Source organism: Daktulosphaira vitifoliae, unplaced genomic scaffold (assembly GCF_025091365.1).
Source record: "Daktulosphaira vitifoliae isolate Bord-2020 unplaced genomic scaffold, ASM2509136v1 Scaffold_4, whole genome shotgun sequence".
Taxonomy (NCBI): Eukaryota; Metazoa; Arthropoda; class Insecta; order Hemiptera; family Phylloxeridae; genus Daktulosphaira; species Daktulosphaira vitifoliae.
Genome location: NW_026099575.1, coordinates 15,232,838 through 15,257,580, shown reverse-complemented (window position 1 = coordinate 15,257,580; position 24,743 = coordinate 15,232,838). Strand labels below are relative to the sequence as shown.

The following is a 24,743-nucleotide window of genomic DNA, read 5'->3' as shown; positions in this document are numbered from 1 at the left end:
TAGTTTTACATAATAATAAACATTTAAAAAATAAAGTATAATAAGCATCCAGTAAACTGTAGCCGAGGTATTTTTTAAAATTTGTATTAATTGATATCTGAGAGTAATTAAAATCACTGTCGAAAATGTTTTGTTGAGTACTCGAAACAAAATTTAAAGAATTAAACTTGACAAAAAACACAGGATTTTTGACTTTAGATACCGAATACTCGGATAAATTACGGAAATTTTTTTCTTTTTTTAATCATATATTACATTAATCAATTTTTAATTTAGAATGAAGCAAATATTCCAATTCTATTCAAAAATCTTTTAAGTCGGCCATTATTACCAAAAATTTTATGTTTAACGACTTAAATGCTCAATAATTTTTAGAATTAAAATAGTTTTAAAAAGTCAGGTATTTTTGGAACATCGTCAAAAATTAAAAGTAAAGAATGTTCATATGATTTTTAAGCCTCCGCAGTATCTTGATCGTATTTTTAAAAAAAATGTAATGTCAACAAAGCAAATGTATTATCGATATAAATTTCGTAATAATCCATCCATCCAGTTTCTAAAAAATATTTCAATATAAATTGAAAAATTAAAATATGAACATTGATTGTTTTAAATAAATCTGTAATTTATTGGACAATTTCCCTTTATTATTAGGATTGAGAGGAAATTTTTGAGAATTATGATACCAATAGAATCAATTAGATACGTTTTGTGTTCTTTTGACATATAATAGAGCAAAATCAATCCAGTAGGTTATTCCCCTGAAATTTTAGATTCGACTTAAAGGGGACACTAGATTATACTCCAAATAAGAAGGGGGACTCCGTCCCTCACTTTAACCACTGTTCTACCTAAGAACTCATACTAAATACCATAGCTCCCCAAATTTGGGACCGTTACCTTTAATCCATGCCTGGTTTTTTAAATCTATCCCGTATCTCTCATTAGATCCCAATTTTATTTTTTTAATAGTGATACATATTTTTTAGTAAAAAATAGTAATATACATATTTTACCATCTAAAAAAAAAAGGTTGGTACCCATATAAGGGATAGACCTTAAAAATATTTAACTATTTATAAATCAAGAAATAAATACCACTGGAAAAAGCCAAAAATTTTTAACTTATTATTTTAGAAGAAATCTGGAGATCAAAGATAAATCAACCACTCATTATATTAAAGTCTAAAATCTCTATTTTTATAAAAAATTAGGTTGATAAACCCATAAATATGAATACTTTGAACAATTTCATTTTTAAAATAGACGATATAGTTAACTTACATAATATTTTTAACAATAAATTCATTAAATGTGTTGAAATAAGCAAAAGTAAGCATAATAGACAGTCTTTATAGTTGTCATTATTTTAAAATTCAAACTATGTAAAAATTAATGTTTTGTTTTCTGTAAACAATTTTTTTCAAATATGTGTTTTAACTTTTATTTGATTCATTTTATGATAACGTTCATTAAAAGACAATTTTTTTCAACATCATAATTTTTATTATCAATATAATAGGCTACATTTATATACACAAAAAAGAGAAATTAGGTTAAATATAATATACAATTATACTGTTCATATTTTAGACTAGACTATGTTAATATTTTTGTAAACAAAAAAAAAAAAAGGACACAACAACACTTAAAACAATATCAAAATAATTAAAATAACATTGAATAAATGTTTTTGACAATTTTCAAATGTTTATACTCTGTAATTATTTTTATAAAGAAAATACTTATTATTTAACATTAATTTAACTAAATAAAATAAAATTTCTCATTTATATATAAAATTTCCATACATATATATATATATATATAAATTATACATAAAAAATTAAAAATTGGTAAATGACGTTGTTCAGCTAGTTAAAATTCTTACCATATTTAAAAAATAACAACAAGCATTCATAATAAACAATATAATAATTACCTTAGACTGATGTCTGTTAACAAAACACACATTATAATATATTAAATATTTAACAAATACACAAAATTAAAGTTTTTAAAAGTGTTAAGTAGAGAGAATAAAAAATTAAGCAGGAGGAAAATATGAGCAACTAATTTCTTTGGTATAAAATTATATCTTAAATTAGATCATGCAATTACATAGTTAATAGTAATCAATTGTTTTATTTTTAACAAAAAATTAAAACTGCAGTAAACATTAATTACACATCATCATCACTATCACCAGCATAATCTGAAGAATCATTTTCATCATACACATTATAAGGTGAAGAAAAGTCAGTGACTAAAACTTTTGGTTGATTTGAGATATTGGAGAATGTACATGATTTTAGAACATCATCCAAATTAGGCGAAAGAATATCTTCAATATCAGCTCCATTACTATAAATTAAAAGTTAATAATTTAATATGATTAGTTTAAAAAAATATACACAGAAAAAAATTCAAAAAATGCTACTGTGTTATTTTCAGCACTACAGTGACTAAATTTGATATTAAATAAGCTTAAAAAAAAATATTGGTATATTAAAATACAGGATAATACTGTGCAAATCAATTGGCAAGAACATCACGACAGAAAAACTTACCACTGTCGTTTAATTTTGCCTTTTCAAACATCTTCATCTGTTACTCTGTAATAATATTATTAGTTTTTTTTTTTTTCATAAATTTATTTCTTATAATTAAGTATATTAATTTCTAATTTATCAAAAAAAAAAAAAACTTTAAATAGAACGTAAGTGAAACAATGTTAAAATACTTACATTTCTTCAGGAGCATCATTACCACTTTCTTCAGCCACTAACATTTCATATTCTTCTGCAGCATATTTATCCCAGTCAGACAACTGAAAAAAGAGAAAATTATTATAAAATAGTTTAAATAGTTATATGATATAATATGATTATCATTTGTTTTTGATAAAACATAATGATATTTTACTAACTTCATTTTCATTATCACGTTGTGAAGCAAATGGATCTCTTTGTTCATGATCAAGATATTTTTCAAGATTAAAGAATGTGTCAAAAAATATTGGTGTCATTTTACAAGATTTGAGATCTGCTAGTGATATTTTACCAGGGTATTTTGGCTTTATCATATCAAGCATCTAAAAATAATACAAAAGATATAGTAAATCATGAAAAAAGTTTAATTTTTTAAAAAATAGTTTTTTTTATAATAAAAATAAATTCAGTAATTATTACTTATAAATGTAGCAAAATTTGTATACATAAGGGAAGTCGAAGCAAATTAAGTTATAGGAAATATATATGTATTCTAAAAAATTGTTTATTTAAAAAAACGTTAAGATTTCACAAGTCAATAATTCCAATAAATTAAAGTTAATATTATAAAAAGTTTAAGATACCACCAATAATTAAACAAAAAATGAATTCTTTTAAAAATATGTCTCAAATCATATGTAATATTGATTAAACAATGCATACTTTTTTATTATTAAGTGAAAAATAAAATAAAATTTCAAAAATGTCTAGTAAGGTGGTATAAATAGGAAATTATTTTTTTCTTATGATACTCTCTTTTTGCTTAGTCCCTACTTCATTGATACTGATAAATATTGAGTAATAAGTCAAGTGTAATTAATACCTGACATAGGCAATCTTCAAAAGGTAGACATTCTATTCCTATGCTTTCCATTCTCTGTAATTGTTCATCATAAAAATATTCAAGTTCATACATAGACAAATAACCATCTCCATCTATGTCCATACATCTGCAAAACAAATAGTAGTAAATTAAATCAATGTATGTATAATAAATATAATTTATTAATAATTGATTATTTAGATAAATTCAAAGACAACACTAGTAATGGTTTTTGAAACAATGGGATAACAAATCCTATCTTAATCAGACAATTCAGGCTTAAGAGACACAACCTTTCCATAAATAGGCTTCTTAGACTTCTTATTTTTCCTCGCCATAATCCCATCTACTTAGGGTCGGCTATCCTTATCCTAAACTTCCACTTGAAACAATCTCTCACATCCTCTACGCTCACATCAGCTGTCCCCATATCGCATTCAAAAGCATCCCTCCATCTCTTTATTGGTCTTCCTTTACCTCTTCTTCTTTCTACATTAATTTCTATAACTGTTCTTACAGCTTCCGATTCCTCTTCTCATTAATGCCCACTTTAAAACTTCTATCGGTACTCTATCATACGCTTTTTTTAAATCCATAAATACCATACACAGCTTTTTCTTCTTTTCCCTAAACTTTTCTATTAGTTGCCTCACACAAAATACTAGCTCCATTGTTGACTTATCAGGCATAAATCCAAACTGATTTTTTGATACCGATGTCTCATTTCTTATTCTCTTATTTATTACCTTTTCTCAATTTTTCATACTATAACTCATAAGCTTTATGCCTCTATAAATTTCACACTCCGGTATGTCACTTTTACCTTTAAATATCTGAACTACAATACTATTCCTCCATTCATTTGGAATTGTTCATTCTAATAAGATTTTATTTAAAAGTTCCTTCAACCACCTTATGCCAACACCTAATAACTAACAACTAATATTTTCCATACTTTTACTGCCACTTCATATGGCCCCACTTCTTTATTCTTTTTCATTGATGCCATAGCTTCCAATAACTCTTTCTCACTAATTAAATCTACTAGTCCCTTATTCCACGAGATATCTTCTCGCAGCTTTTTAGATTAATAATTTATATATTTAATGTATGATAACTACTATTTCTTTTACTTTTATATAGAATATATTCTTATTTGCTAGTAAAATTATTTTTTCATAAATACTTATTTTCTAATAAAGACAAGCAAGTCTAATGAATCTAATGATCTTTGTTACCACACTTATTAAAATTATTCTTAAAAATAAATAAGGCATTTTAGTTATTTAATCATCACTTAGGTAAAAAGTTTTTTAATAGAAATAATGTTATAACACATATATCTAAATGTTGTAAAATCAATAAATTATTTCATAACCTTTCTTAAATGAAATTCTTAAAAACAGTACAAGAAAAAACCAAATAAATATATTTTAATTTTACCTAAACCAATATTCAATAGCTCTTGGGTGACGTTTGTCTTCTTCAGCCATAAGGAACCATACAAATTCTGTATAACTCATTTTTTCTTCAATATAATTATTATTTACACAATTTTTTTGTTTCCTTTTGGTAACAGTTCCAGAAAATATTCTATCTATTATACGAGTGGAAAGAGCTAAAAATAAATTTCAAGGCAATTTTTATTTATATTTGCGAGTATTACTTAAAAATTGTTTTTAATAAACTATATTACATTATAATATCAATAATTTTCTTAGAATATTGACATATGAATTGTTATTTATTTAAGATTATAAAGCATACTAAGTGAATAATAATGAATCAAAAATAACTTTCCACTTTTAACTAAAACTTAGATAACAAACTTCATGTACATATGTATAAAATATTTGTTTCTTAAAAAAACTTAAAAAGTGAAAGGTTATTTTGGATTCATTTTTTAAACTTGACTTCCTTTAAAGTTAACTATTTAAGATGAATAATATTAACATTCTATCAATAACTAATTATAAATATTATCTAATATATAAACATGCATATATATAATTTATACCATGATCACTATGCCTGGCCAAATCAGTTTTACTAATAAACAAATCGTGATCACGATCTAGTTCCCAAAATTTGCAATAAATTACATAAAAATGTTCATAACTAAAGTAAGCTGTCACTTGGTTAATGTCTTCTTCTTTTTCTAATAAATCAATAACTCTAATAAGATCAGATCTTCTAATTTCTGATAAACTCAGTTCACCACTCCAAGACGTATTAACATTATAGAATATTCTTGATATTACCTAAAACATATAAAAAAACATCAATACATTGTTTTATCATTAGAAAGTTTACACTAACCGTATGTACATATCTGGAATGAAATTCAGGTGCAGTTTTCAAAAATGTCAATCCTGGATGAGAATCTACTACGTCTTGGACTAGAACGATGAAGTTTTCTGGAGATAAGGTTTGTTTTTTGGGGTTTCTTGATAAAATACGAATAAATTTTGAAGACAAATCATGACACGTAGACCAAACTCTATAAAGTCAATAATTGTTTAATAATTTAACTTTAGTATTAAAAAATCATTCATAAATAGTATTACTCTTTCCAAAAATTCAAAAAACTATTCAAATCAATGGTAATAGATACATCACCACCACAAGCGAAGAATAATGGATGTTTCCAGTAAAGTGGGCAACTGCACAACTGTAATATTAATTAATGATTATTAAATATAAACTTTAATATACAGTTAAAATGGTTAATGATTCATGAAATTAATAAAACCTTAGCTATTTGACCAAAATGATGTTTAGCAGCTTGTGAATTTGGCAATGATTGAAAAAATTCAGTAATGGTTTTGGCAATACTATCCCATTGTTGTTGACTTTCAGGTTTTCCAAACGGATAATAAAATCTGAGAAAAACGAGTTGATAATATTAAAATAACTTAAAAAAGAAATGTTATTAACGTACCTAGGGATGAACACATTTCGATTAGCTTTTGTATGCCTCTGTAGTGTTGTGTGAGGCGGTGGTGCTCCTGGTTTACGAGTTTCTTTCGAGTAGTTCTAAAATAATACAATATAACAACTGGTAAAAACGTTATTCATATATATAAAAACTACTCTTTTCAGTAGTAATTTAAAAATCGTGTAGCATTAAAATGTTTCCCCAGTTCAATTAATTATACATCCAATAAAATTTCAAACATGAGGAAAACGCCAACACAATATTCTACAACCGCTCCTCGACATTGCTAATTCCACTTAAGACGTAAACATCATTTGATTTAAAAAAAAAAAAATTTAATGCACATCAAACAATTTTGGAAGGTTTTATACTATCAATTCATACTAATAAGTGACGTATAGAGATCCCCAGTCGTCAATGTTATTTCCTAGAATGATTTTCTTATTTACATTATTATTTTTTTTTATTAGTATTTTAACACTAAAACAACCGTAATACATTTATTCGTTTATATTGCAACAGCGCGTATCTCAATTTTTGCAGGTTTTCAGGATAATAAAAATAAAAACAAATTTGAATTACACATGTTTTAATACAAAAGGTGATTTTACTTTTATAACACACAATCAAACTACGAGTCTTACAAAAAAAAAAGGTGCAATAAAAAATGTTCAGAAACACTAATTATATCATTAATGACAAAAATCTCATTTGGACAGTTTACGAGATAGGCGCTGTTACAGTATGAGTGGCGATTTATCTGTTGGTCAATAAAATAAAACGATGTCAACAGGAAAGGAGTGCCGTTAAAAACCCAACAAAGCAACAGAACAACTTTTAAGACAGTACATAAATTTTAGTGAAATCCGTTTCAGCATAAATCTTGCTTGTAAAAATAAAAATTAATTTAAAACGATTCGCGTAACCTAAAATAATTGAAAATACAGGTTCCTTTAATAAATATTTTTACATAAAACATTAAACGCTCTCATCAGTTAAGGAAAACAGTACTTATGAGCCAATGATTTCATTGCCCATTCAAATCTATTGCTATGCCGATCGACCATGAAATAAGCAAAATTACATCATCGCACCTTGCAAACATATGCACAGGTCGTGTCGAAAATCCAGCGCACAGAACACTAATTTTGTCAAGTAAAACGCGTCAAATAAAATTGTCAATCAAAAACAAAGGGATGTTCGGACACATTCCCCGTGGAGAAAGGAACACATATTTAGAACACAAGTACAAACCTTGTTGTAAGATCTCGGTAACCTTTGTTTCCAAGGTTTATACGGAAACTTGGGTTTGTGGTTGTCTTCGACGTTGTTATTATTATTTTGCAACACTAATATTTGACAGGCGTAGCACCAGGACCGTACGCTCGTGACCATTTCAGCATAACGTACATGTTACGGGACGACTGGGATTTATGGAGCACGGCAAAAAGAACGGACGACGCGGCACGTCATCAAGGACTCGACACAACGCATCACAAAGTTTCACTAAAATGGCAAACAAGCACGCGGGCCGGGACTAACGTGAAACTGCGACGACCTTAGTCAACAATTAGACAACGCGAATTTATGAATTGAATTTTGCACGCATTGACAAAACCGTGTTACGACCGCGGCCGTACGACAAACCGAAGAAACAAATTAATTACTGTGCTTGTCCGGACAACTTTTCACGCGGCGAAGGCCACCGGTCGCGATGCGTTAACACGTTAGACTGGTGGTACAGCAGCAGCAGCAGCCGCTGTTGTTGTTATTATTTAACTCGAACACATGTTGACCCAGCGGTCAGAACACATTCACTTATGACTTTGCCAGAAAAAAAAAAAACCTGACTTGCAACATTCCCCTTCCCGCGCCCCCACATCCCTAGTTCGTCGATAAGAACCCACTTGTGCTCGAACAGTTCTCCTAGACTCGGTTGAATTGCTAACACGCGCGTGGGTGGAAAAATGCATCCTCAAAGTAATACTATGTATGGTCTATGATGAATTACTCACACCTAAATCAGCAATTTATTGTTCGCCACACGTACGATTTACAATGACACGTAAAACGTACGCACTAGTAGAAACGCTCACGCGCAAACTCACCTGAATCTTGCTGTGCACGTCTGAGCCGATATTCTTCCAAGATTGCGCAGTGGTGCCCGAGGAGTTCTTCATCAATTCGGTGGGACACTTCTCGAAGATGAGCACGCGCTCAGCGACGGATCCACGTGTTAAAAACGGCCGGACAGGATTCGACTGGTGGTTGGATCGGATATTTGCTCGTTGGTGATCAGTGAGCTCGGGATGCGGCACTTGCTCCTGTTGTCTATGAGCATGTTGGTTCCTCCGGGCCGAACTTAGAGCGGACAGTCCTATCAGGAATTCTGGCTTCACGCGACCGCCGGCATCGTAGCCGGCCCGCAGTATACCTTCTTTGCTAGGTACGGCCGGCTTTTCCAATTTCCTGCAGTTGTTCTCTATGACGGATCCATTTTTTAGCGCGTCTATCAACCGTTGTTCTTCTTTGGCTACTTCGTCCATAAATTTAGAATTCTTCGATTCGGCACCTACCGGTGGGGTCGGTTGGACTGATTGGCTTACGTCGTTTTCTTTATTGGTCTTTTGCTGACGATTGCGATACAGCCAAGACGGTGTGGCGTGATCGGTTTGCGTTACGGACGGAGCGCACGTCTTAACAGCCGGAGTGAAATCATCTGGAAAATTTTTACTCGTCACCGTCGACTTTCCATACCTTTTTACTGCGCCACTGGGTTTCACTACAGGATCGGGACTTGACGCTTTTTGTTCGAATTTTTGCAGTGCGTATTGAATAGAAGAAGCGAAAGGTTTTGGCGATAAAGAACGGGATTGCCTAGCGGCTATCCGCGCTTTGTCCTCGACCACGAATTTGTTCACTAAGCGCTCCAGACTGTTGGTATGAGGGTCGGCTAATAACTCCCGAGTGGTTTCTCCCGCGATCGCCGATTGCTTTGGTTGTAATGGAGTGAGTACAGAGCCGAACTTATCGGCAGCAGAAGTGTCTCCACGACGGCATGTCAAGATCTCGTTGGGCGCCAGGCCTCGAGCTTTCCACGTTTGATAGATGGCTTCCGCGTGATCGGATATTTGTTTGGCGATGGCCGCTATGTCTTCCTCCGGTTCAGGCGCCATATTACCAGAGGAACGATGGTTTGCCGTGGTGGTCATCGCACCGAACCTCACGCTAGGCCACAATCATTACAGCACTCGCCAATTAGCGATGGTGCCGTTTGAAATGTATTAACGATTTCTCATTGAGATACACTGCACCTGAAATGCAAAAAAACAAATTTTTTTTTAATATTGGCAGGAATATTCCAAAACGGACTAGCACAGTAGCGTACACGACGCTAAAACGTGATGTCGATTCGTTGCCATGGGACTTGAAACAGATCCGGGTGTGAAAATCAACACAATAACATTCTTGTTACCCCAATAATATGATCGATAGCAAATCTTGGTCGAATCATAAATTTAAAACTGCATTCAAGTTATTGGTGTAAAATTAGGGCGGTTAGATATTGTAAGATGAGAATATGAGATGGCGTGCACCGAGGAAAATAAACGACAAAAGGGCGTTGTCATAGTGGCAATGTCCAAAGAGGTGTGTAGCGTTTCGTTGGATTTTTCGCAAACTTCAAAAACGTATTAAAGTAATTACTAGCAGACCGTAAATCCACTGTGTAATAACAAGACCGCAGTGTTCGGGCGGAAGAACTATTTTTTATAATTTCGTGCGTATAATAACAGTATCGGATGGGATGGGTGTAGGACGTCAATGAATAAATATAATTCGTGTTTTAGAAAGGGACAGCGCTGAAACTGGTGCGGCAATCGCGTATGAAACGGACTGTCACCGAGTTGTTCGGTGGTTTGACTCCGACAACTGACATCACAGTGTGTTGATCTATATATAGATACTGCTATGGCAGTTTTTATTCGGTCTCATGTGCATACGACCCACAGTCATACTGAATTTTATACTCTAGTTTAGATAAACCGAAAACATTACTGTACATACATTACATTATGAAATTGATTCTAAACTAAAATATAAAAATAAAAAAATATCGCGTACGGCTTTTGTGGTTTAATCTCTAATGAATTTAAAGCATTATGCGACTTAAATTAAAATTATATATAATGGTCAACCATATCAGTAAATCCAACAAAAATTTTTACGTTTCCTCTCACTTAAATGTACCATACCCAGGGAACCTCATTCCTCTTACCTTCCACTTCTAACGTTTCTATCCCTCGAAACTCTTGAAGAACGTCGTTTACGTTTAGATGTATACTCTAGCTATTCGCAGGCAGTTTTTACTGCCCTATTTTTTTTTATGTTGTTTCTCTTTCCACACCCCTACTCGTAATACCCGGTCTAAAAATACATTTTATTTTAAANTTTTTACTGCCCTATTTTTTTTTATGTTGTTTCTCTTTCCACACCCCTACTCGTAATACCCGGTCTAAAAATACATTTTATTTCAAACACAGAAGTAACTAATTATGCAAGCAACACCCATCTTAACAGAATAATGAAAACTATAAATGAATTAAAAATAGATCTGTTTCTATCACCAAACTTTAACTTGTTTAAAATTTATTGTAGTTCTATTCTATGTAACACATAGCTATAAGTATTATTATATTGTGTATTATTTTCATTTAATTTTTGTAAATTTATAATTTTCTACGAACTATTGTATTATAGGACGTTGTTATTGGGCCTGGTCCGTTTAAAATTTAATAAATAAATGTGGTCGACTATTTTGATATCGATGTGATAAATGATACTCCAAATTAGACAAGATCTGCTTAAGATATTCAGTAACGTCGAGATTGTAATCAAAAAGCCATTCANTTGGGCCTGGTCCGTTTAAAATTTAATAAATAAATGTGGTCGACTATTTTGATATCGATGTGATAAATGATACTCCAAATTAAACAAGATCTGCTTAAGATATCCAGTAACGTCGAGATTGTAATCAAAAAGCCATTCAACTATACCCATGTTTCAGTTAATCGTTGAGTCGGGTCTGTGTGAAGTTTGAACACGATTTAATATGAATCATGTTAAACATTTCAATAGGGTAATTTTACTCTACGACTATTACATATACAACACGTAATGAAATTATAAAACTAAATCAAATGGCTGGAACAAATTGATGTTAAATAATATACGTATCTACAAATTTAAATTTTTTATGCTCCATAACTTTTTCATGATTATCCACTAAATTGAAAAAAAAATCGTACATGGCTTAAGAAGAATCTATTATTTGAGTAGGGACCGTGTGATTTCATTAAANTGCTTAAGATATTCAGTAACGTCGAGATTGTAATCAAAAAGCCATTCATCCTCATTATTTTTATCATTTTTTGTTTACTAAACTTTGGAACTTTGGAAATAAGTGGCATTGGACTTCAAAAACACCTTTTTATCAATCCCCTACTAGCCCAGAGATGTAAAAATAGATTTATGAAGTGATTTGTATAAATAAAGCCCTGCCCTATTAATTTTGATATAATTTGGTTATATATTAAAACATTGTCTAAATATATAAATTTAAATATGTCAATTTAAAAAAAATCCTGGTCAAATTATTAAAATATCTAACTTTTCAAGATTTTCCAGACTTAGTTATTTTAAAGTCTGGATTAGGAGGAACAAAGACGGTCATGATCCCAGGGCCTTGACATTTAGGACTTCAGAATTCTTTACTAAAGCATAACATACACATATGAAAATTATACGACGTCTGTAATAAATGTGTCCCATTAAATTTTGGACCTCGGAACTAACAATGTGTTAATCTGGGCTTGGTCATTTAAGTAATAAAATCACCATAACTCAAAAGACTTTTTAGGAGAATATTTAATTCTTTAAGAGGGTGGACGTTATAATCCCACACTGGAACTTTTTAACACGGATCATAGTTAAATCATGTGCCCATATTCACTTCATACGCACAGTAGTCTTTACCAAAGTATAATGGCACCTTTTCTTTTAGGATCAACTCTCACATGGTATAAGATTAGTAATCTAATTATACTCGTTGTCATATATTGTTGCATTATAGACAAGTCTATGCAAGAAAAAAAAAGAAGCGAATCGCGTCGTAAGTAAAACGATGATTAAACGATTATTTTTAGACTTAACAAATGCCAAGACACCGCAATAATATGTGAAGAAGATAATTGAAACGTCAAGAATTAGATTTCCAGACTTTTCAGTCTGATCGGAGGTACTGTTTTTATTGAATTAAGGTATAAAGTTCGTTACCCCACTAAGTTCGGTAAACCCTGCTCTTGTAGCGTTTTAAATACAAAGTCAAACAATACCATAATAATGAACATTTCTTACAAAATAAAAAAAAAATTTTTGTGGTTTTGATGAATTAAAACAATATAAATTTCTAATTGATCAACAATAATTTATGAACAGAAATACTAACACTGCGAAGGTCTATCTCAACATGATAACATCAGTTGTAATCATTTTAAAACGTAACGCAAAGAAAATAAAGGTCATGTCCTATATATATATATCGAAGGCATCGATGAAAGATTGTGTTCCGCGTTTATATTCATATATCGTTGATTATTTTCACACATGGCATGTGCTATACACGACAAATCCATACGCAAGTAGTAGTATAATGAGGACAAATACCGAAATGCGTAGATCGTTTCCGTTTTCCAACATAAAACTAATGAAAGAGAGTCATTAGTCTTTCAAAAAGTCGAAAACAAGGAAATTTATAGTTGAAAAGTTTTTTTTAGTTAAACGTATGGTGGTATCTAATTTCAAATATAATGAAAGAAGTAATGAGTTCTCTTTACATACTTTAAAGAATCAAACAATGCTATTTTTAAGTACACATCAGGAAGTACGAGGATTAATACTTTTATGACGTTTAAGTTAAAAGAATTCTAACGTACCAGTCTTTCAGTTGAACAAATGAGCATAAGTAATTTTTTAACTGTATGAGTTAAATCAGTAAATGTTCATTTAATGAATCAAGTTAACGTGATGTGTATTTACATTTTATAACTTGCTAAGAAACATAGACTTAATTTAAGAGTAAAATCACAACGAAAAAAATAATGTTACATAGTAATTTGATAAAAAAATTAAGCCAAGTTTACGGTTTGTCACACAAACCGTAAAACACACGGGGTGTGTTTAAATAAGAATACGATGAATTCTCTAATGAATTTATCTAATAAATAAATTGTATACTTAATAACAGATTTTATATAATCGTAAAATAATCTTATTATATAAATATAATTATTTAAATCAATGTAAATTTCAAGATATACAACTTTTACTGGATTACAAAATATTATTTTATGCTAATAATAAGCGAGGAACTAAGATGACATAAAATTGTATGAATATTAATAATAAATAAAAAATTCAATTTATATTGCTTTCTATTTATCCTATACTACAGTGATCAAATATTTATTAAATGGGCAAATAAACATTTTTAAGATATGAAAATATTGAAAATTAAAAATAAAAACCACAACCTATCAAAGAAAACCAGTAAATTAATATGTCTTTTATTTTTACAACAAATTTTGTACTCTGACCGTATAATTAATAAATTTAGATTTTTAAATAAAGAAAATAAACATAAAAATTTATTGGTTTTAAAGGAAATTATAATCTTAAACAAATTTTTAGGTTTAGTTTTAAAGTTTTGTTTCCTCTTTTAATGAGATTTAATTCAGGAAAACTGTTTCTTGAATTTATTTATTTATACATACATATATCTTAAAAAAACTTGTCTTTGTCAAAATAAACACTCGAAAATTAAGTAAATTTTTACAAACGCTTATTGAAAGTTAGAAATATATCAATTTAGATCTAATAATACCTAACGACTTAAATTCATAACCACATGAAAAAGTTACTGATGTACAAGTAAAATTTTATTTTTCAGAGGAACTATTTTTTACTATACTTCACGGGGAAATAATTTTATATCTCGTTAATATGGCAATTCTTTAGTTTTAGCCCTTAAATCAATTCTACAGACTAATTAGAATACATATCGTTGAATCAATTTTGCTATTCTATAAATATAACTTAATTGATTATTGTTCATAATAGTGACATTGTAAAAATAACAACATACTATTGTAAATAACAATAATAAAAATAATAATAGTACAAAAATTTCTCAGAAATAAATATAAATGGAAATTTATAGAACACATCGTAAATACATAAAATAATATGTATTTATATAATTTACTTGTATTACTTAAGAGTTGAAATTATCTTGTTTAGATACTTTCAACTTGTCAACATCTTACAACTCAAATTGTATTAATGTGATATTGAACGAACAAACGTTTTATACGAAATATGCGCATAACCATATCACTTAAAAGATTTATTACAAAATAGAGGGGGAGGTCAGCCAGTCGTCAAATATGGTCAGGTATTCTTAGACTCGGATTTCGCTTTGACATAATTATATTATTAAAATGATATTCGTACTTGTATATCACTTCTTGTCGCTATTATTCTGTAAAGGCCTTTCAACAGCTTGTCTCACTCAAACTCACTCAAAAACAATAATCCTGATAATCGCGCACCACAACACTGTTGGGCGGCATAAATACCGTTTGCTTAAAAATTCAAATTCAACACATATATACTAGTTGACCGCTGTTTTATATTTTATTAACTATGTTATTATTGTATAAATTATTATTAGAGTAGTCAAACGACTACTGGCTGGTAGACGATGGGGAGAGCCGCCTTTTCTGTCGCTTGAAATAGTCATAGGTCTCCGTTATAAACACACACGTGCGGTCGCCGCCAAATTTCCAGCGAGCTTAGGCGAACACCACCACGTCGACGGGCGATAACATCAGATCGTTGCCCTCATCACGACACCACTGAATTGTCAATAAAATTAACGAAATGAATAATGAATTAACAACGTAATGGCAATAAAAAGTACACAGGAGGTCAAAAACAAGTACAAATTACGTAATGTATTAGATAGTACGGGTAGTGTCCGTACAGGGATGAATGGGAATGAACCATTTGATTTTTTAACACGTCCAGAGGACTTTGAGCCTAGTAGTTTTTTTCTCTGTACCTATCGTGGAATATTACGAAAAATAAATTTCATTGAAATACATTCATCTTAAAAATAACGAAAGTTTTCATTTCATAATACAAAACTGTTTTCATCAGCAGTTAGCTCGTATGTGAAATTTTACTCCCACATATTTCAGTAAACAATCAGGTAATTGTTATTAGTTGATATTATTTCAGTTTAAAAATTATCTAGCTGCTGATTGTGCAAAGTTACATTTTGCGGCCGCTATATAAAGTGGGCCTATAAAAAAATAATATCGTTAACATATATCGACTTAAAAAAACGCAAGGATTTAGAAGCAGTAAAGATGGCGTCAATTATAAAAACTTAACATATTTGTATACTCTGCAATACATAGTTCACGGTGTTTTAAACTAGGGGAATGAACTCTTCTATAAGTCTACATTATTTAAGGAAAATGTTAAATATAATTACCTTTTACTAAGTATATTATTATAATTAGAAATAATATTTATAATACAATAAATATTTGAAAAATTAAAATGTATGTAGAAAATCACAGTAAAATAAAATGTATTATTTTGCAGATTTGTAGTTATTTTTCGTGTGTAAATATTATAGCATTTTAAAAATTAATAAATTTTTATGTGTCATTTCTCAACTTAAAGAAAACAAAAATATTTTACATGTGTTTTATTGATCATATCAGGTTTAATGAAACATAATATATAGTACTAAAATGATTAATTAAGACAACAAACATTAACACAATTTGAATAAATCAATTATTCTATTAACTAAATTGTATAATACTACGAAATTCCTATTCGTAAATTTAAGTGTAAAAATATAATTTTTATCCAACACGAGACGGTCAAGTTCGAATGGTTGACATGTGGTAGCATTTAACATAAAACTAACAATTAAAAGTCTTTACCGGCATAATGAACACAGTCGCCGATTCAAAAGTTTTTTCAATTTGGACACTGTCCAGGATCATGTGATAAATTTATCGCGTATGTACATCGCCTGCTCCATTGTTAGCTCAGGAAAAAATGCGAGTCGTTCAAACGTCGAAGAACATTATCAAAGGATATCAGAAAATCATCGAATAACTAATACTCACTATAAATAAAACTTTTATAAGTTACACGATAGTTCTTATAAATTTTATTCTCTACTAAGTAACGAGAAGAGGATAGAGTACTGCAGTGATCATATTTTTTCAAAAGACGTAATCGAGGAAAAAATGAGGGTGATAGACATCCACGACGAAAATAATTATTTCATGAAGATAAAAATTTTTTTTATGTTTGGTAAGGACAGTGTAAATGTTTCTAGTGCCCGACTTCCAAAATAAAATCTTAGTCAAAAAGCCTCTGCTTTCTTTATTATATTAACATATTACATTAGATTTAAATGCAACTGTATTCAATTATAATTGACATGCTATTCATTGTAAAAGGAAAATATTTATTTTAGAAATTATAAACGATTGTACCGTTTCACATTGAATAATATTTGTTAGCCAAATATTTTACAAAGCATGAACGTTATTTCCAAGAAAACTGTACCAAGTCGGAGTACTTTATGAGTAATTGCATATGTCATAATCATTTCATTGAATAACAGTACTATATATGTTAATTAATTAATATTGCTTTACATGTAAATAGTAATATTAATACTAGTAATTAAGGTTTACCGAGTCTAATTGATCCCGACGGAAACGTTTGTGGTTAATTTGGACATCTTCCTATCGCTCAGACGTACATAAATGTAGTACTCGCATTAAAAACAATAATAATACAATAGTAAGTCGTTAATAAACAATTATTTTTAACGCGGTCGCCTATTTGTCGGCTGATGAATTATACACAGACTAGGGTGTGTGTCGAGTGGAATATTTTGAGATTTAAAAGTATTCTACAATAGTTCCATGTGTTCGTTAGCTTTAACATTTGGCACTATGCCATGTGTAGATTGTAATGAAATGCGTTAGAAAAGATATCATAAGCACGCCGTTGTTTAAATATTGACCCTTGCGGTTTTTTAACCAAACAAATATTTATTTGTACATGTACAAAGTACATGAATTTATTTCCTATACACGAAAACAGGCGATTCTCCCAAAAGAACGGTAGGAACGCGGTTATTAGGCATGTTATACACGTATGTATATACACCGTTATACCGGTCATTGACAACAGATCCCGGCGAGGTTAGTCACATTAGTCCATAGGAAGACGATATTCGGGACACAACTAGGTAATATACATAAGTGCAAGAATATTTTCGTCGTGTTTACATGTTGATGTTACTTTGTACTATCACATGGAGATAATTTAATATGGCGATCGTAGAGAACGTATACGTGNGTGCAAGAATATTTTCGTCGTGTTTACATGTTGATGTTACTTTGTACTATCACATGGAGATAATTTAATATGGCGATCGTAGGGAACGTATACGTCCAAATTTTTCAATACTTAATACATAAGAAAACCACTGTGCAAAATTCCAAATTAAAACATCAAACGTTTGCAACCAGAAATGTGTTGTGTTACCGAAACCGTGTTCTGGAGAGACGAAGAAAAAAACTAAAAATTAACAAAATTGAGAGTGACATGACGTAATTTTTAAACTAAAAACATCATATTTTCACCAACCGAAATAAATATACATGCACAAAACGTACAGTATGTCACTAATTATAGGTAATTCGTTTTCTAATTAGAATAGATATACCTTATGCTGTGTCTACAGAAAAAACTGTAGTTTACATCTATGAGATAATAGGCGCGAGTAATAATAAAAAAATGAATAATCAAATTTAATTAAAAATTAATCCATGAAGTGTACTAATATATAATTAGGGTTCGGGACTTTGAGGAATTTTTTTAAAAATTGTTTGGATCACTTTCGAGACACCCATGGGTCCCGAACTTTAATAATTATAAATCATAAAGATAAAGTTGTTCTGTTTTTATTAAAAAACTGAAATTGGGAAATTTTAAGACTTAATAATTTATTATTCATATCAATGAAATACGTTTTAAACAAATAATTAAAACGCCGCAGCTTCTATGTGATTTTTTTTAAATATCATAAGCAATGTAAATTTTAGCTAATAAAATGGAAAATTCTATAATTACGAATTACATCATACAGAAAGTAAATTTTTAATAAATGAAGTTTAAATTAAAAGTGTTAAAATTACTTAAAGACCTATACATATGTTGTGTGTCCATTAAAAGATACGTAATCATAATCTTTTTTCTAAAATTAAAAATAAATTATTTTATACACATAATCTTTAGAAATAAAAATCAGGGAAATTTTGCAATATATGGGAAATACTCTCCAAGAATAAATTCTTGACTAAAAATTCACAGGCAAATTATTGTTTTATGCAAATTATTATGATAAAATTTGAATCAATATAATAAAAAAAGAAAATGTTTTATGACGACATAGTTTTGCCAATGAGAAGAGGTGACCCTATTTAAGTGACTGATTAAAGATTTAAATGGCACAGCAAATCCAGAGGTTTTATACATTTTTTTATTTAATTTTTCCATTAAAAAACCCAAGAAAATCACCTAACACAAGAATTAATCATTTTATAAACTGTTAAATAAAAGGATTTTTATATAATATAATAAATAATAATATTGTTGAGCTTCGTTTAAATAGTCGTCAATCTTCATTTCTGTAGTAGATACTGTCACAAATATAGCAGTGTAAATGACATGATGCGGCGATCAAAAACTCTCCCATTAAACCCAATGTACAGTAAATAACTGTCAGTGTTGGAAATAAAATCTGTGTTAGATTAAACAACTATTAACATGTGATTAATAGAAAAAAACAAACATTTCTGTTTAATTTTCATTGTATTTATTCTATTAATGATTTTTAAAATTGTAAGAATTTTAGTCTTATAACAATAAAGTATCATACAAATGTGTATAACTAATCATTTATTTTTAAATTTCAATTACCGATTTAAAGAATTGTAATAATTCCCAGAGATCAAATTATATAACATTAAAACAAAACATTTTTATTTTAATGAGCTAGCAGTTGGTTTCTTAAACTTTGCTTCATGATTCTGTTGATCATACCAATTAAATATGAAGTAATAAATTTCAGTTATAAGAAAAATGCTTTTATATATGCATGTATATAAGTGGCAGTAAAATAGGGGATAAATGGATTTCCATCTTTTTTAAATATTATAGTAAAAGAATATTTAGCGTGCTAAAGATAAATAAATCCACATAATATTTGTAAAAAACAAATATATTCTATTTAAAATAAGTCATAATTATTTATTAAACATTATTTTCAAATATTGAGAAATGTCATATGTGCTCAAATAGCCATATTCAGATTAAATGATGGGACTGCTAAAATGTTTGTATAAAGTCATAATAAACATTTTTGCTTTAAAATAAATGCAAAATATATAATTTTGTAGTATATTTTATGTTTTAAAAAAATAGGGGTGTTTATATATGATTAGAGTTTCACCAAATTAATTTGGAAAATTCTATTATTCTATGATTTTTCCATTTTATATTTTCGCACTATTAAAATTAATTTATAACCACCACTAATGTATTCAATTGAAATTGACCCTATCATATTTTTATATTTATATGTGAAAAAATAAAATATTTATAATAAATAAATCTGTTATAAAAATTAATAATTTAAATTTTTTAACAAACAAGTAAAATAAAAAAGCAGCTCTTAAAAGAAGAAAATTTGACAGTTTTTAAGAAATCAACCTAACACAATTTCATTATTGCTAAAAGAGCAATTAAAGGACAAGATGTGTAACACTGTTAAAGCTCCTGTATGATCACCCATCCAGAATTCAAAAGTAAATAGCGCAGCTGAACATTAGTGCTAAGGAGGCGACTAAATGATCCACTACACTACAACACAACCATTAGTTTCTCTATAAAATGATTATCAAAATTAAATTTTCATGTTTACCACAAATTTAAAATATTGAAATTTTTTCTGGATTCAGGAAGCATTTTTGTGAATTTGAGTATGGTTTTCATTTTATACTATTACACTTAATAAAAGAAAAATTGAAGCACATTTCCAGTCAGCATCAATTAAGTTTTACAATTGAATACTTTGATAGTAGTATTAAATTTAACATGAATGAATACTTTTAATATCCTATTATTTAGGTTATGTTCGAATAAACCTACACAATTTATTAAGAACCTTAAGTTTATATGACTAAAAACGATTTTGAATAGATCATAAAGCACATAAACACATAATGCTTAAACCTTAATGGAGTACATCTACCTACACTAAATTTTAATAGATTCGACCTGTGTCTACACTTTACATATACACCTACATTTTACAACAGTATCTTAGTTATCCAAAATATTACTGAAATTTAAAAAAATCTCAAAAATATTATAATAAGAATTAATTTTTATGGTTAACTTATCTATATAATTATATCAAAAATATTCACTTTTATAGAATGTATCAGTTTGGCCAGATATTCATTTTTTTTATTCATATACTAATATGCAGAAGGAAAACACTTCCATTGTCTAGAAAATTAAAACACTAAATTCTAAAGACCATTATAATATATAGTTAGTTTTTAACACAGATTTGGAAAATACATATACAATGTAGAACAAATTTAAATGACAACTTTTATAACTTTTGATGCAATTACAATAGCATTCTTACTCTATGTATAAAACAAATTTATAATTCACTTTTAATAATAGAATATATATATTTGGAATAACTTTGAAATAATTTATTAAAGTATTTTTACTCATAAGATTTGGACATTTTTTTTAATTTTTATTCATTTTTGTTAAACTAATAAATTATTTAAATATAAAAAAATATTCCATAACATATTTTTCTATAAATGGTATGTTCTAGTATGACTATGTAAGACTATTAAAGATTGAAAATATATTATCTAGAGAGTATAGTTGAATTACGTTTACAAGAAAAATCAAATCAAATTGGTAAATAATTTTATATTTTTAATTATCTCAGTCTTCAAATTAACAATTTTTATTTACAATTCATTTACTTGAAGGTCATTACAAGTTCTTTATGATTAATTAATCTTAAAATAATTTTTATTAATAACATTTTTTATTTTTAGGAATTTTCCACTAACTTGAGAATTTAATTACTAAAATATGACAAAAAATTTCAATAAGATAAAAATTATATCTTTTCGTGTTCTTAAAATTTATTGAGGGAATCCTGAAATTTCACAAGTAAATACATAATGGAAAAATATTATTACACAATTATCACTTTTGAGAAACACATTATAGTGAAAATTGATTGATTTCAAAATAAATGAATCTTGAATACTTCTTTATTTTTAAAAATATATACAAAAGAAAAAAAGTTATAAAATTCATAAGTTAAATAACCATAGTACTATTTAACTTAAGAAAAATAGAGTTGTGTTATTTCAATGTTACTATAATTTAGTATTATAGATAATATAATAACCAAACAAACTTTACTTAAAAATTGCACATGTGTATAAATTACTCGCTACAAATTTTACGTAAATCATTCATTGATCTAAAATCAAAAATATAATTTTAATTTTAAATAATATTACATACAAGTGATCAATTCTTATTCTATATTCATTGATCGTCATATAAAATATTTATTATCAACATTATACTATATCATACTATATCATTATTATATCAGACAAAACACATAATTATCAATTAAACATTTTATCAATCATTTAATAATAATACTCATGAAGATAAATATTCAAATTAAAATGTTAAAAGTAGAATAGGCTACATTAATCTAAATGCTTATTTTAACATGTCATGTATATATAGGGTTGAAAAATTGTTAATTTATACTACAATTTGTAATTTTCATAATTAAAAACTTCATAATGGCAAATAGATATATTTTAAACACATGTGTGAATTTATTTTATCTTGTCATATATAGTATAAGAGAATAATTGTTTATATTTGGTTATATCACTACACTTCTAAATATAATAAATTGGATTTTGTCCAAATTAGGATATGGAATGAATTTAAGTTTTTTGTAAATACATGAATGCTAACAAAGATAAATTAACAATTTCAATAGAATATTATTTAAAAAGATTAAATAGATAACAGATTTTTTAAAGAATATAACAGAAGAGTGAAACATGAGGAAAGCCTTATTAAAGTAGACTCAAAACTATAAAAAAAATCAATAATTTGTAATTTTATTTCAAACAAAAAAGAAGATGTATAATGATTATTATAATTATGAAAGACAACTATTCAATAATATTAATAAGTATAAATAATAAATTGGTAATTAGGTATACAGAAAAACACTAAGTTTCCCATTATAAGATAAAATAAAATAAACCAAAGTAAAATATCAGTACTAAATAAAATTTTTGAATATTTATATTAAAAAATGTTTTTAATATAAATAATAATAGGGTGACTTCATAATAAAATTAGAATTAATATATTACGAGAAAGGAGACATGCAAGATATTTTTATAAAGAATATAAGAATAGTGTCAAAGAAAATCTATACAAAAATATGATAATCATAAATAACAAAAGTTGAACTGACTTAAATTTACTTTATTTGACGTCAATGGTCTAGTAACAAGTGACAATTTTAGCAAAAATCGGTAACTAGACCACCGACATAAAATTTTATATGTTAAATAAATTTTTGAAGCAATCTACTTTTTTTTATTGTAATAAACTTGTGTTTTAAACAATTTATTCTATTTACGATAAACATTTTTACTTACAGATAGTAAGATGCTGCATAGAGAAATAATCTAACATAATCTATCATTATGCCAGCTTCCAAGATCATGCTATTGTCACTTCCACATTTAATAAATTTGCACTTTCATATTTGTTTTAAAAAATATAAAACAGATTTTTATTAATTAGAAAAGTTGAAAACACAACCGGTAGCGTACACACGACAATACGAATATTAAAAGTATACTGACCGGAATGTAATATGTTCTGCGACAGGAACCGACACCGAACACGATGCAATACCACAGACTACACTAACATTTGATTGATGACTGGGTGCGTCCGACGACACCGCCCATTCAAACCTTGTCTAATATTGAGAACCAATGAATTTAAACAGTGAGTGGTAAAATCTATGGTGGCAATTTTTATACTCAAACAATAATTTTAATGACACTATTTTAATTAAAATTTTAGAGATTGCAAATTTTATTTCGTTTTTGAAATTGGAAACGATCAAAGTTTCTGACCCGCCCATACTCTCCACTAACTAATGTCAGTTTTGCTTGTTATAAGGTTAGATTGTAAAATATAGAATGATATGCTTAAAAAAATATATCTCTTGAGATCCTAATATTTCGTTAAAGATTTTAAACATAATAAAGCACTACTCCTTGACTAAATAGGACTTTAGTCCTATTAAATACTACTTTGCACCAAAATAAAAAAGCTTTAAATATAAAAGATTTTTCTTAATGTAGAATTGAAGTGAAAATATTTTGAGTATTACATATTTAGGCATAGTGTGTGTTAAGTTTGCACATGATATATTATTGTCTTTAATTTTTATTAAGAACTTTTCTATAGGTGCAGTGTTTTGTTTAAGGTACAAAATCGTTCTATTTTACGATACGCCACTATATGAAATTAGTCAAATTTATACAGTTTGATGTATAGCCAGGGGGTAAGAAAAATGCAAAACCAACATTATTACTATTTATCCGATCTTTTTCTTATTATTAATCCTCGTCTTAATCCCAATTACTAGGGGTCGGCCACTCTTATCCTAAACTTCTACTTGACACGATCACCCACATCATCTACGCTCACAACAGCCGTCCTCATATCGCATTCAATTACATCCCTCCATCTCTTTTTTGGTCTTCCATTACCTATTCTTCCTTCAACATTCCTTTCTATTACTGTTCTTACAGCTTCCGAATCCTCTCTCCTCATAATATGACCAAACAAACTATCTAAGTCTAATATTATT

At 28.5% G+C, this 24,743-nt stretch overlaps 1 protein-coding gene across 3 annotated transcripts; it reads right to left on the bottom strand.

The window, feature by feature from the left end:
* Window positions 1–1,794: 1,794 nt before the first annotated feature.
* Window positions 1,795–23,796, bottom strand: LOC126903800 (serine/threonine-protein phosphatase 2A regulatory subunit B'' subunit beta). 3 transcript variants are annotated; one of them, XM_050682290.1, is made up of 13 exons: window positions 23,512–23,796; window positions 8,641–9,846; window positions 6,536–6,630; window positions 6,347–6,476; window positions 6,162–6,265; window positions 5,914–6,094; window positions 5,612–5,855; window positions 5,038–5,212; window positions 3,595–3,721; window positions 2,930–3,094; window positions 2,748–2,830; window positions 2,571–2,615; window positions 2,229–2,364 (listed from the first exon to the last, which is right to left on the bottom strand). In XM_050682290.1, exons 2-12 carry the CDS (start codon window positions 9,742–9,744, stop codon window positions 2,594–2,596), a joined length of 2,430 nt encoding a protein of 809 aa, XP_050538247.1. In that variant the 5' UTR covers window positions 9,745–9,846; window positions 23,512–23,796; the 3' UTR covers window positions 2,229–2,364; window positions 2,571–2,593. The 3 variants fall into 3 exon arrangements, with proteins under 3 accessions (XP_050538246.1, XP_050538248.1, XP_050538247.1); XM_050682289.1 differs by lacking the exon at window positions 2,571–2,615 and having other exon boundaries at window positions 1,795–2,364; XM_050682291.1 differs by lacking the exons at window positions 2,571–2,615; window positions 8,641–9,846; window positions 23,512–23,796 and adding an exon at window positions 7,787–8,264 and having other exon boundaries at window positions 1,805–2,364.
* Window positions 23,797–24,743: the final 947 nt, after the last annotated feature.

Bases quoted from the DNA above. Each gene is read 5' to 3' on its own strand.
- LOC126903800 (XM_050682289.1), bottom strand. From the start codon at position 9,744: ATGACCACCACGGCAAACCATCGTTCCTCTGGTAATATGGCGCCTGAA. The intron at 3,095-3,594 runs GTATTAATTACA...TATTATTTTTAG, and splicing joins TTGAAGATTGCCTATGTCAG to ATGCTTGATATGATAAAGCC. The intron at 2,831-2,929 runs GTTAGTAAAATA...CTCTTTTTTCAG, and splicing joins AACGTGATAATGAAAATGAA to TTGTCTGACTGGGATAAATA.